Source organism: Bos mutus, chromosome 11 (genome assembly GCF_027580195.1).
Source record: "Bos mutus isolate GX-2022 chromosome 11, NWIPB_WYAK_1.1, whole genome shotgun sequence".
Classification (NCBI taxonomy): domain Eukaryota; kingdom Metazoa; phylum Chordata; class Mammalia; order Artiodactyla; family Bovidae; genus Bos; species Bos mutus.
Window position 1 is genome coordinate 50,927,592 of NC_091627.1, and position 12,687 is coordinate 50,940,278.

At 36.7% G+C, this 12,687-nt stretch overlaps 1 protein-coding gene across 1 annotated transcript in view; it reads left to right on the plus strand.

Annotated features, from left to right (window-relative positions):
- CTNNA2 (catenin alpha 2) overlaps positions 1 to 12,687 on the plus strand; it is a 1,382,498-nt gene that overhangs the window by 288,880 nt on the left and 1,080,931 nt on the right. The window contains exon 3 of the mRNA XM_070379403.1: positions 6,323 to 6,518. Coding sequence (XP_070235504.1) covers positions 6,323 to 6,518 — 196 coding nt within the window. The remainder of the gene's footprint in view (positions 1 to 6,322; positions 6,519 to 12,687) is intronic.

The following is a 12,687-nucleotide window of genomic DNA, read 5'->3' on the forward strand; positions in this document are numbered from 1 at the left end:
AGTTTCAGCTTTAGCATCATTCCTTCCAAAGAAATCCCAGGTTGATCTCCTTTAGGATGGACTGGTTAGATCTCCTTGCAGTCCAAGGGACTCTCAAGAGTCTTCTCCAACACCACAGTTCAAAAGCATCAATTCTTCGGCGCTCAGCTTTCTTCACAGTCCAACTCTCACATCTATACATGACCACTGGAAAAACCGTAGCCTTGACTAGATGGACCTTTGTTGGTAAAGTAACATCTCTGCTTTCAGTATGCTATCTAGGTTGGTCATAACCTTTCTTCTAAGGAGTAGGCATCTTTTAATTTCATGGCTGCAGTCACCATCTGCAGTGATTTTGGAGCCCCCAAAAATAAAGTCTGACACTGTTTCCACTGTTTCTCCATCTATTTCCCGTGAAGTGATGGGACCAGATGCCATGATCTTAGTTTTATGAATGTTGAGCTTTAAGCCAACTTTTTCACTGTCCTCTTTCACTCTCAAGAGACTTTTTAGTTCGTCTTCACTTTCTGCCATAAGGGTGGTGTCGTCTGCATATCTGAGGTTATTGATATTTCTCCCAGCAATCTTGATTCCATTTTGTGCTTCATCCAGCCCAGCGTTTATCATGATGTACTCTGCATATAAGTTAAATAAGCAGGGTGACAATATACAGCCTTGATGTACTTCTTTTCCTATTTGGAACCAGTCTGTTGTTCCATGTCCAGTTCTAACTGTTGCTTCCTGACCTGCATACAGGTTTCTCAAGAGGCAGGTCAGATGGTCTGCTATTCCCATCTCTTTCAGAATTTTCCACAGTTTATTGTGATCCTCACAGTCAAAGGCTTTGGCATAGTCAGCAAGATAAATTTTTAAAGAAATGGTTGGTGGTAGCAGCAAGTCTTTACTAATGTAGAAGGGAGAAGATAAAGATAGGGATAGAAAGATGTAAGATTGATGGCCTTCCTAAAAGCTATTAGAGTTTGGAGAAGAAAGATATATTGCTAAGAGAACGAGCCAGGAAATATTTCTAGGAGAAAGAAGAGGTAAGTCAATAGCACTAAATGAGACAGAGTAGGCTGATAAGATAAAAATAATTTGATTCGGGCAATTCTTTAACTACCTTAGTGAGAGATCAGTTTAAAGAGGACTCTGCTTCAAGATGTGTGGGGATGAAAGTAAAATGTCAGTGGGCTGAGAAATTAATGGAAGGAGAACAAGAACACTTTAACAAACATGCTTCTCATTTTCAAAAAAAATATTCGCACTGACTAATAAAATCTAGACTCCTTTGCTCAGCTCTCAGAGCCTTTCAAAGTTTTATTCCACCACATCTGTCAACCTTGTTTTCTTTATCATTGATGTACAGCTCCCTTCTCAAGTGAGAGTGGTCTCCTTACTGTCTAGAAAACACCATGTCCATTTTCACATTTCCGTGTTCATGCTATTATTCTGCATATCTGTTGCTTTTATGTTTTCTTTTTTTTTTTTTTTGCCTGCACAAAAGATATGCTTGCAAATTGTTAGAGAGGTAATGGGACTGTGTAGATCTTGAATGACTCTTGGGTGAAAGTTGGTATGGGATTAGACAGTGCCTGGTTAGGGTAAGAAGAGGCATTCCATTCAACCAAGAATTTCTACAGAATAATCATCTCTTAAAAGATTACCAAGAAGATGCCCTAGACATGTAAAAGTCTGTAAGCCACGTCTGCCCCAGACCCAGTCCCAGCCTCAATGTCAAACTTAAGCACAGAAGTTTATAGTCTCCAGGGCTCATTGGTATGTGTCTTTATTATTTAGATCATCTTTTATGTTCCTCATTAAAGTTATAATTTTCTTCATACAATGTTCTATATTTTGTGTCATGGTTATCTTGGATAATATCAATTTATGGTTATTGTGAATAGGGTATTTTAAACTAGATTTTTCACTGGTAATGTTGTTCTACTTGATTTGTATTGATGTCTAGTATTAGCCACAAATAGTTCTAATAGTTTTTATTTTATTTTTTTGTATTTTCTTGATACCATCATAATCTCTATAAGTAATGACAATTTAGTATCTACCTTTATAATATTTATATCTGTCCTGCCTTTTTTCATATCTAAATTGTTGACTTTGTACTTTAACAAAACACTGAATAACAATGGGGAGAGTTAACAATTATTTCTTTATTCTAAACTGATTAAGACATGAGCATTTTGGAGCCACCTAATTTTCCCTCTATTCTGTGCTGTTACATCCGTTTTACATTCTTCCACGTGTGAGTAAATGAGTTTGTTTTCTAAAAGAGGACTGAATTGATTTGCTGCATTTGAAAGTAATCACACTTTTCTTAGGACCTTCCTGGTAATATTCCATGTTTTATTTTTTGGCACAAACATAACAGACACTTCGTACAGACTTCCTATTATGAACATTACCTAAACTGTGCTTAATACAGTAATGAACCATGAGATAACAGAAAAATTGAAATCTGTCTGTCTTTACAGAAAAGGAACCACAATGTAGTCATTTTGATAGATTCATTGTCAGCTTGTGCTTCATCCAGCCCAGCACTTTGCGTACAAGTTAAATAAGCAAGTTGACAATATAGTGACTTAACATACTCCTTTCCCAATTTGGAACCAGTCCATTGTTCCATGCCTGGTACTAACTGTTGCTTCTTGACCTGCATACAGATTTCTCAGGAGGCAGGTAAGGTGGTCTGGCATTCCCTGCTCTTTAAGAATTTTCCATAATTTGTTGTGATGCACACAGTCAAAGACTATATATAGCATAGTCAATGAAGCAGAAGTAGATGTTTTTCTAGAATTCTCTTGCTTTTTTTTATGATCCAACAGATGTTGGCAATTTGATCTCTGGTCCCTCTGCCTTTTCTAAATCCATTTTGAATATCTGGAAGTTCTTGGTTCACATACTGTTGAAGCGTAGCTTGGAGAATTTGAAGCAGTGCTTTGCTAGTGTGTGAGATGAGTGTAATTGTGCAGTAGTTTGAGCATTCTTTGGCATTGCCTTTCTTTGGGATTGGAATGAAAACTGACCTTTTCCAGTCCTGTGGCCACTTGCTGAGTTTTCCAAATTTGCTGGCATAATGAGTGCAGCACTTTCACATCATCACCCTTTAGGATTTGGAATAACTCAGCTGGAATTCCATCACCTTCACTAGCTTTGTCCGTAGTAATATTTCCTAAGATCCACTTGACTTCACACTCTAGGATATCTGGCTCTAGGTGAGAGATCACATCATTGTGCTTATCAGGGTCATTAAGATCTTTTTTGTATACTTCTGTGTATTTTTGCCACCTCTTAATATCTTCTGCCTCTGTTAGGTCCATACCATTTCTGTCCTTTATTGTGCCTATTTTTGCATGAAATGTCCCTCAGTATCTCTGATTTTCTTGAAGAGATCTCTAGTCTTTCCCATTCTGTTGTTTTCCTCTATTTCTTTGCACAGAGGAAGGCTTTCTTATCTCTCCTTGCTATTCTTTGGAACTCTGCATTCAGATGGATATATCTTTCCTTTTGTCCTTTGCCTTTAGCTTCTCTTCTTTTCTCAGCTATCTGTAAGGCCTCCTCAGACAACCATTCTGCCTTTTTGCATTTCTTCTTCCTGGGGATGGTTTTGACCACCACCTCCTGTACAATGTTACAAACTTCTGTCCATAGTTGTTCAGACACTCTATCAGATCTGATCCCTTGAATCTGTTTCTCACTTCCGCTGTATAATCATAAAGGATTTGATTTACGTCATACCTGAATGTTCTAGTGGTTTTCCCTACTTTCTTCAATTTAAATCGGAATTTGGCAATAAGGAGTTCATGATGTGAGCTACGGTCAGCTCCTGGTCTTGTTTTTGCTGACTGTATAGAGCTTCTCCATCTTCAGCTGCAAAGAATAGAATCATTTTGATTTCGGTATTGACCATCTGGTGGTGTCCCTGTGTTGAGTCATCTCTTGTGTTGTTGTAAGAGGGTGGTTGCTATGACCAGGGCATTCTCTTAACAAAACTCTGTTAGTCTTTGCTCTGCTTCATTGTGTACTCCAAGACCATACTTGCCTCTTACTGCAGGTATTTCTTGACTTCCTACTTTTGCATTCCAGTCCCCTATAATGAAAAGGGCATCTTTTTTGGTGTTAGTTCTAAAAGGTCTTCATTCAACTTCATTCAACTTCAGCTTCTTCAGCATTAGTGGTTAGGGCATAGACTTGGATTGCTATGATATTGAATGGCTTGCCTTGGAGATGAACCGAGATCATTCTGTCCTTTTTGAGATTGCCACAAGTACTGCATTTTGGACTCTTCTGTTGAGTATGAAGGCTAATCCATTCCTTCTAAGGGATTGTTGGCCACAGTAGTAGTTATAATGGTCATCTGAATTAAATTTGCACATTCTGGTCCATTTTAATTCACTGATTCCTAAAATGTCAATGTTCACTCTTACTATCTCATGTTTGACCACTTCCAATTTACCTTGATTCATGGACTTAGCTTTCAGTTTCCTATGTAATATTGTTCTTTACAGCATCTGACTTTACTTCCATCCCAGTCACATCCACAACCGGTTGTTGTTTTCGCTTTGGCTCAGCCTCTTCACTCCTTCTTCAGCCGTTTCTCCTCTCTTTTCCAGTAGCATATTGGGCACCTACCTACCTGGGAGTTCATCTTTCAGTGTCATATCTTTTATACATCAATGTGTTAGAGTAAATCCACATTAAGGAGAATGCTCTTGTCCCTAAGAAAATTGACTTTGGAGACATACTGTCTGTCTTCTGAAGGTTGCCTCTGTAAGTTGGGGCTTCCCTTGTAGCTCATATGGTAAAGAATCTGCCCACAATGCAGGAGACCTGGGTTTGATACATGGGTTGGGAAGATCCCCTGGAGAAGAGAATAGCTACCCACTTCAGTATTCCTGCCTGGGGAATTGCACAGACAGAGGTTACAGCCCTTGGGGTTGCAAAGAGCCAGACACAACTGAGTGACTAGCTCTTTCTGTAGGTGAACTGGAAAGACTATAAAGTGTGACTGACTCCATATACGTTTTACAGTTAACTACCATTTTTGGGCAGTCTTATTCTTAATGATTTTATCTTTCTTTTTTTTAGCTAGTCTATGTGCTTAAATGTCCTTAGAGAGTCCTTCTTTAATTCTCTGTATCTAATTAATTAGCAATCAAAAGAAAGCTGAATATGATGGCTCCCATTTCTGTAGTAACCAGTAATGGTTCTACTTCATTCATCATCTTAGTTCATTTTTTTAATACTTTTTTTTTCCTTCTGGTATTATATCTTTCCCAATAAACTGACTAGACATTGATTGTGACTTGCCAAATCACTTTGCTTGCTCTGTAATTTGGAGTAAAGAGCAGAGACTAAAGCATTTAAAACTTTTCTATAGACTAGCTTTCTTGATAACTTCCAATAAAAGCTTTAGTTTGCTAAGCAGGATAGACACCTCAGTGCAAATAAACTACAACACCCACATTCCTATGAATCTGATAAAAATAATGCAGAGGTGTAGATGACTAGCTAAAGAGAATATGAAACAGTTGCATTCATTTCCCTCCCAGACTTCTCACTGACAGAAAATATTCAGAAGTCGATAGGAGATAAGGTTTAAAAGATATTAAAAGCTTTGTTAGCAGATTAAATTGCTCTAGATGTAGCACTAAAAGAAGTTTGGCAATTGAAATATGTATCCAAATTATGATACCTAGAAAAGGAGTGATAATGCAAATCTAGTTTCTATTCTGGAAATTTTCGCAGGTTAACCAAATGTTGAGACTGAGTCATTCAGGCTCTTCAGATCAAATTTACCACATTGTTTTTATAAGATGAAATCGGAAATAGCAATAATCTTCATTTAAAGCCTTTGGAAAGTGACATGTAAATCATGCATTTTGATGGTCCACCATTTATTAACTACTATTTCATCTCTGTCCTCATTTCTGAGCTCACTTGGGTACTGGTTTTCCTGACTGAAAGCTCAAAGGCATTTCCACCGTTTATTCTATTTTCTTTCCTCCCTGAAGCTAGGTACTCTAACCAGCACTGTATTTGTCAATCTGTGAAAGCAGAACCTCCAGTGGATTGAAAAATTTGAGCTACTTACAAGTCTGCTCTTCCTCCTTTATTCACATCCTTTTTTTTTTTCCCCCTGCAGGAGATAAATAGCTATTAATTTATAGGCTAATCCATATAATTCCACATTTTCCTTAAGATGAGGCTATGTGATATGTATTCATGATTTAATATACAAAGGATATTTTAAAATTATGAGATAATAATACACTATTTCTGGACAGTTATGCAGAGGAATTTTACAATTTTTTTTTTTGTACTCAAGGTGACAACACTTGTCAACACAAGCAACAAAGGCCCATCCGGTAAAAAGAAAGGAAGGTCAAAGAAAGCCCATGTACTGGCTGCATCTGTAGAACAAGCCACTCAGAACTTTCTGGAAAAAGGTGAACAGATTGCTAAGGAGAGTCAAGATCTCAAAGAAGAACTGGTTGCTGCTGTTGAGGATGTACGCAAACAAGGTAGGAAGAATAATATTATTTTAGAGGGATGTATATGATGTTTAAACAGTGGATTTTTCTAGGAAAATAAGACTACTCTTAAATAAGACTACTCTTTTGAGTAGTCTTATTTTTTTTTGCCTCTATCTACACTTCTCATTTTTAATTTTGCTGGAATTAGATATTTAGGCAGGTAGAGATTTCTTTGTTGTGGCAGTTTAACACAGCTACAGACACTCCATGTCTGCTGTTGCTCTTCAAATTGTTTTCACCTAGCTAATGAAACCAGCCTCTCTTGTCAAACTTAGGTTTTGGGGAGGATAGGATGAGAAGCCTTTCTATTTATAAAGTCACTGAAAAGTCAAGATTTGATGGATGAAGGGAGGAGAAGAATACAGTATAATAAAATTATTATTGCTTTTGTATGATTCCAAAATTTCTATTTTCTGTTCATGGCTTTTCTCAAAAATCTATCTGGTTAACTGGCTACCAATTGATCAATTATATAGCTAGGAAGCTATCAATAATACTATTTACTTAGTATATTTAAAATTTTTAATTGTAAAATACACATAAAATATATTATTATAACCATTTTAAGTGTGTAGTTTGGTCATGTAAAGTATAATCATATGGTTGAGTCACTAATCTCCATAACTTTTTCACCTTGCAAAACTGAAATTCTATACCTATTAAACAACCTCCAAGTTTGCCTTCCCCCAAGCCACTGGCAATCACTATGTGAGTTTCTTTTTTGATGAGTTTTACTACTCTAGATGCATATAAGTGGAATCATAGCGTTTGTCTTATTGTGATTGGTTTATTTCAGTTAGTATAAGGTCCTCAAGGTTTATGCATATTGTGGCATATGTCAAAATGCCTTTCCTTTTTAGGGCTGGATATTATTTTATTGTATATTTATACTGTGTTTCATTTATCCATTCATCTGTTGGTGGACATTTGTGTGCCTTTAACCTTTTGGCCATTGTGAATAATCCAGCTATGAGCATGGGTATACAAATATCTCTTTATCACCCTGCTTTCAATTATTTTGGATTTACATCCAGAGGTGATATTGCTAGATCATATAGTAGTTATCTTTTTAATTCTTTGAGGAACTTCTATACTGTTTTCCATAGCAGCCATGCCATTTTATACTTCTACTAATACTGCACAAGGGTTCCAGTTTCTCTATATCCTTGGCAACACTTGTGATTTTCTGTGATTTTTTTTTAATCTTATAGTAGTAATCACAGTGGATGTCAGATGATATCTCATTGTGATTTTGGTTTCCATTTCTCTAATGATTGGCTATATTGAGCATTGTTTCATGTGCTTGTTGGCTATATTTATATCTTCCTTGAAGAAATGTTTATTTAAGCCCATTGCCTTGTTGTTGTAGAGTTATAAGAGTAGACCCTTGATCAGATATTGTTTTGCAAATATTTTCTCCCTTCCTATGGGCTACCTTTTCACTCTGTTGATTGTATCCTTTGATACACAGACATTTAAAATTGTGTTGTGGTCTTGTTTAGCAGCTTTAGTGGAAAATTCTAGGACACCATGAAATTAGAACAAACACCTACCTCCAGCCTCACCTCTGTCCTCTGTTTTCTGTCTAATAAATGCCACATTTTTTGTTATTCAGTCTCCCAGTCGTGTCCAACTCTGTGACACCATGGACTGCAGCACACTAGGCCTGCCTGTCCTTCATCATCTCCTGAAGTTTGCCCAAGTTCATGTCCATTGCATTGGTGATGCCATCTAGCCATCTCATCCTCTGCTGCCCTCTTCTGTTTTTGCCCTCAATCTTTCCTGGCATCGTGGACTTTTCCAATGAGTCAGCAGTTTGCATCAGATGACCAAAATACTGAAGCTTCAGCTTCAACATCAGTCCTTCCAACGAATATTCAGGGTTCATTTCCCTTAAGACTGACTGGTTTGATCTCCTTGTTGTCCAAGGGACTTTCAGGAGTCTTCTCCAGCACCACAGTTCCAAGGCATCAATTCTTTGGTGCTCTGCCTTCTTTATGGTCCAGCTCTCACAGCCACACGTGACCACTGGGAAAACCCTAGCCTTGACTATGTAGACCTTTGTCGGCAGAGTAAAGTCTCAGCTTTTCAATACACTGTCTAGGTTTGTCATCACTTTCTTGCCAAGAAGCAATCATCTTCTGATTTCATGGCCATAGTCATCATCTGCAGTGATGCCACATATATGTATTCACTTGCAGAAATCTTGATATCATGCTTGCTACTTCTGTCTCCTTCTAAACACAGTCTACCACAAAGACACATAGATTTTTTAACTCCTAGGTACCTCTTAAATTGACCAACTTCTGTTTTAGTTATTCAGAAGCACCATGTTTTACCTTCTCCAGGGTCTTTATACATTCTGTCTTCTCTCTCATAGTTAAGAAAGACTCATTCTGCACATCCCAGCTCAAAGAACACCTTCCCAGGGAACCCATCCCTGACACTACTGGGATACTCTTTCATGGATATTTCCTTGTCACTTTCCACTGGATAATATCATTTTTGTGAGGTGGCTTGATTGATAGCTTTGTTCTCTGCCACACTGGAAATTAATGAAGATAGAGAACATCCTGTGTCTCTTTTGCAACCATTGATTTGCAATGCTTAGCATTCATAAGACTTCAAGAAGTATTTGTTAAATAAATGAAGGAATAGATGATTGAGTGTTCTATCACCTTTCTACTTGCAAACCAGCCACTTTTTCAATTTGCAGATGGATATTTGGTCCCTGGAAACACCAAACATCCTTCCATACCAAATAATCATCCTTCTTCATACTGCCATGTGCTTCCTAGTCTCTTCTTCAACCTAAATGTTAATTTTATTTACATAACACTCATGTAAATTGCTACTTTAATTCAAAGTGTTAAATTTTACATATTTCATCTAATGTGGATGGAATATATTTATATATGTGTTTTAGCAACATGATAGCTTCCAAGTTTCTAAGTGCTATTGAAAACTGGTATTCCTTCTGAATTGCAGATGGACACTTGTGTTCATGCATCTGTAGCCTGGATACTTTCTTTTTCTTTTTTTAGGTTGACTGGGAGATAATAAATTTCACACATTTAAAGTGTGATAAGTTTTGATAAATTTGACAAGTTTTGACAGATGTCTACCATGAAACTATCACCACCGTCAATATAGTGAACCTCTCCTACTCCAGAGGGATTTTATTAACTGGCCTCTAGGCTATTTTCTTAAAGATTTATCTGTCATCAGACAAGTTACATTTTCCCATTTAGTTCCCTTAACCACCCTTAACTTTCCTTTATTTTATCCTTAGAAGTTGGTTTTCGCATCTTCTGTAGAAATTAATATTTTATATTTCTCAAAGCTTGTCTGAAATGCTGTTTTGGTGGCATAATATAATAACCAGCATAGTTTTTGGCCAGAATGTCCTAGGGATATTAGAGTGAGAAATTATAAAGTAATTAATTTAGGACAGCTTATCACTGTTGATATTCTAGAGAATATTATAAATTTCCATTATACTAGTGATTTCCTGTTACTGAGAAATTATGAATAAGGAATGGTATTTATGTATCAAGCCCAGATGCGACATGTCCTTTTCTGAACAAGATCAAATTCAAGGAAATATTGTTATATTTACAAAATAAATTTTCCTGGAAAAATACTTTGAAATTATTTTTTCTGTTTCTCCTATCTTCAAATACTCTCAGGTATACTTCACATGTCTGTGGTGTGTATGCTTTTCATCTCTGACAGCAGAGTCCTTGGGCCCTTCTTTCAGTTCTGTGCCCACAGGCTCTTTTTCTGCTTTCTGCTCCAACTTGGTTCTTTATTGTGTAACCCCCTAGCCTGTCTGGCTTTGCACAGATTTTCTGACTGACTATTACCCAGATTTTATTTACAAGTGAGAGGCTGAGTTGGCTTTGAGAGAAAGATGGGGAGCAAGGAGGATGAGGGAGCATGTGAGGACTAGGGTAGGAATATTTAGTCACTAAAACTTTGAAACTTAGGTATCTTCTCTTGGAGAAAGAAGTGGAACTCACTCCAGTATTCTTGCCTGGGAAATCCCATGAACAGAGGAGCCTGGCAGACTACAGCCCATGGGGTCGCAAAAGAGTTGGACATAGTGACTAAACAACATCAACAACAAACAGTCTTTCCTTCCAGCATAGAAATCTCTTTCTAAATTCAGAAATTGTGAAAACACTTTCCTTCTTTAGTGTGGCTCTAGAATCCATACATGCTTACTTATTAAATGATATATACTTTAGGAATCGAATCTATTGTGTATAATCTTTTCTGTTGAATTGTTTTTGCTTCTTTAAATCAAATGGTGAAAAGCATTGTCACTTTTAAAAATATTTTCAGCCTGAGCTAAATGCCTGAAGTTTTAGTATAGTACATCTTCATTTTCATATTTTAAATATAGAATCATTTACTGTTATTCTTTCAAAGTTTCACAACACTCATGATTATAATTACTGTAATCTGGGAAGATTATATATGAAATTATCTATTTAACTATGTCATCATTGTATCTCATATAATTAAACTTTGTGTTGAAATTTGTAATCACTAAAAATATATATCTTTTAATCCTAAGCTGCATGTCAGATTTTTTTTAGGTGCTCAGTATGAGTGGTGATAATATTTTTGTGTGCTCAGTCAGTTACTCAGTCATGTCCGACTCTTTGTGACCCCATGAACTATAGCCTGCCAAACTCCTCTGCCCATGCAATTCTCCAAGCAAGAGTACTGGACTGGTAGGCAATATTTTTGCCCTAGAATATTTCAGTAGAAGATTTTCCTGTACTCTAAATTATAGACTGCAAAAGAAGTATATGAGCATCATTTCTATTAAAAATAAGTAATGAAAATAATTTAAATATATATAAAAAAGAGAAATCATAGTCAAAGCCTAGAATACTGATATTTTAGACTTGGATAAAAATGGGATATTTTAGGTAAAGATGGTTGGTCAAGGGTGTGTGTGTGGGTGTGTGTGTGTGTGTGCATGCGCGTGTGTGTGTCTGTTTATCATAGATATAGTATTGCATATATGTATATTATCTTCCTAATTTAAGTTTAAACTTCACCAGGATATGTATATTTCTTTTTGTTCTTAAAGGACCTGGCATGATGCTCTAGCACATGACAAGTTATATTCAAAGAGATTTTTATGTGAAGTTAGCAGAGCATTGAATGTTTGATTAATATATCTGACTTCCAGTGTTATTTTGGCCATTGACTACACAATTTAAGTTAAATCACCAAACTTGTTTCAGCCTTAGTGTCTCCAGTTTTCAAAAAGAGGTAATAATTGTTGTTTTGGCCTCACTGGCTTGTTTTACATAATGAAGACACAAAAGATTTTTGAAAAATTAAATTTTACATAAATGTCAGACAAAATTTATTCTTTATAATTTATGAAATCAATCTGTACTCCTTAAGACAATAGCTGGCTTTCCTATTAATAAACAATGCTAGACCAAGGATCTTAGAGAATTGAATCAGGGTCTTGCAGTCTCTCTGAAGAGGACTGCATAACTCATTGTGGCTTAGAATTGGTAGTCATTGTAAGTGGTCTTAGCAAACCATGATTGGATAGTTGTATAACCCATGTATTATGCATAAGGATTGCGGAGGCAGTTATCTCAATCAGGTCTTCATATTGAAGCTCTGGCCAGCTTTGGGACAGAGAATGTCAAAACATTTTAAATGTTTACCACCATACTCTGGACTGAAAACTCTAGTTTTTAAGCTATGGGCTAATCTTATTGTTTAGTCACTGAGTTGTGTCAGACTCCTTTGCAAACCCATGGACTATAGCCCGCCAGGGTCCTCTGTCTGTGGGATTCCCAGGCTAGAATGCTGGAGTGGGTTGCCGTTTCCTTCACCAGGAGGTGTTAATCTAGGGGTTCTCATTTTTTTAGTGAATATTAGAATGATTTGGAAGGATTTTGAACTTCCTGATGTCCAGGCCTCAGACCTTATCATTTAAGTCAGGAACTCTGGGGTGGAACCCAAATCTTGAGATTTTTAAAGCTCCCCATATGATTTCATTGTGCGACCAATTTGAAAAGAAATGGACTAATATTCTTCTTGCTTATCAGCCCCACCTGATGACTCATTAGTGTATGTTAGCAATTGTTTCACTTTAGGGAGCTGAGGGCAATCA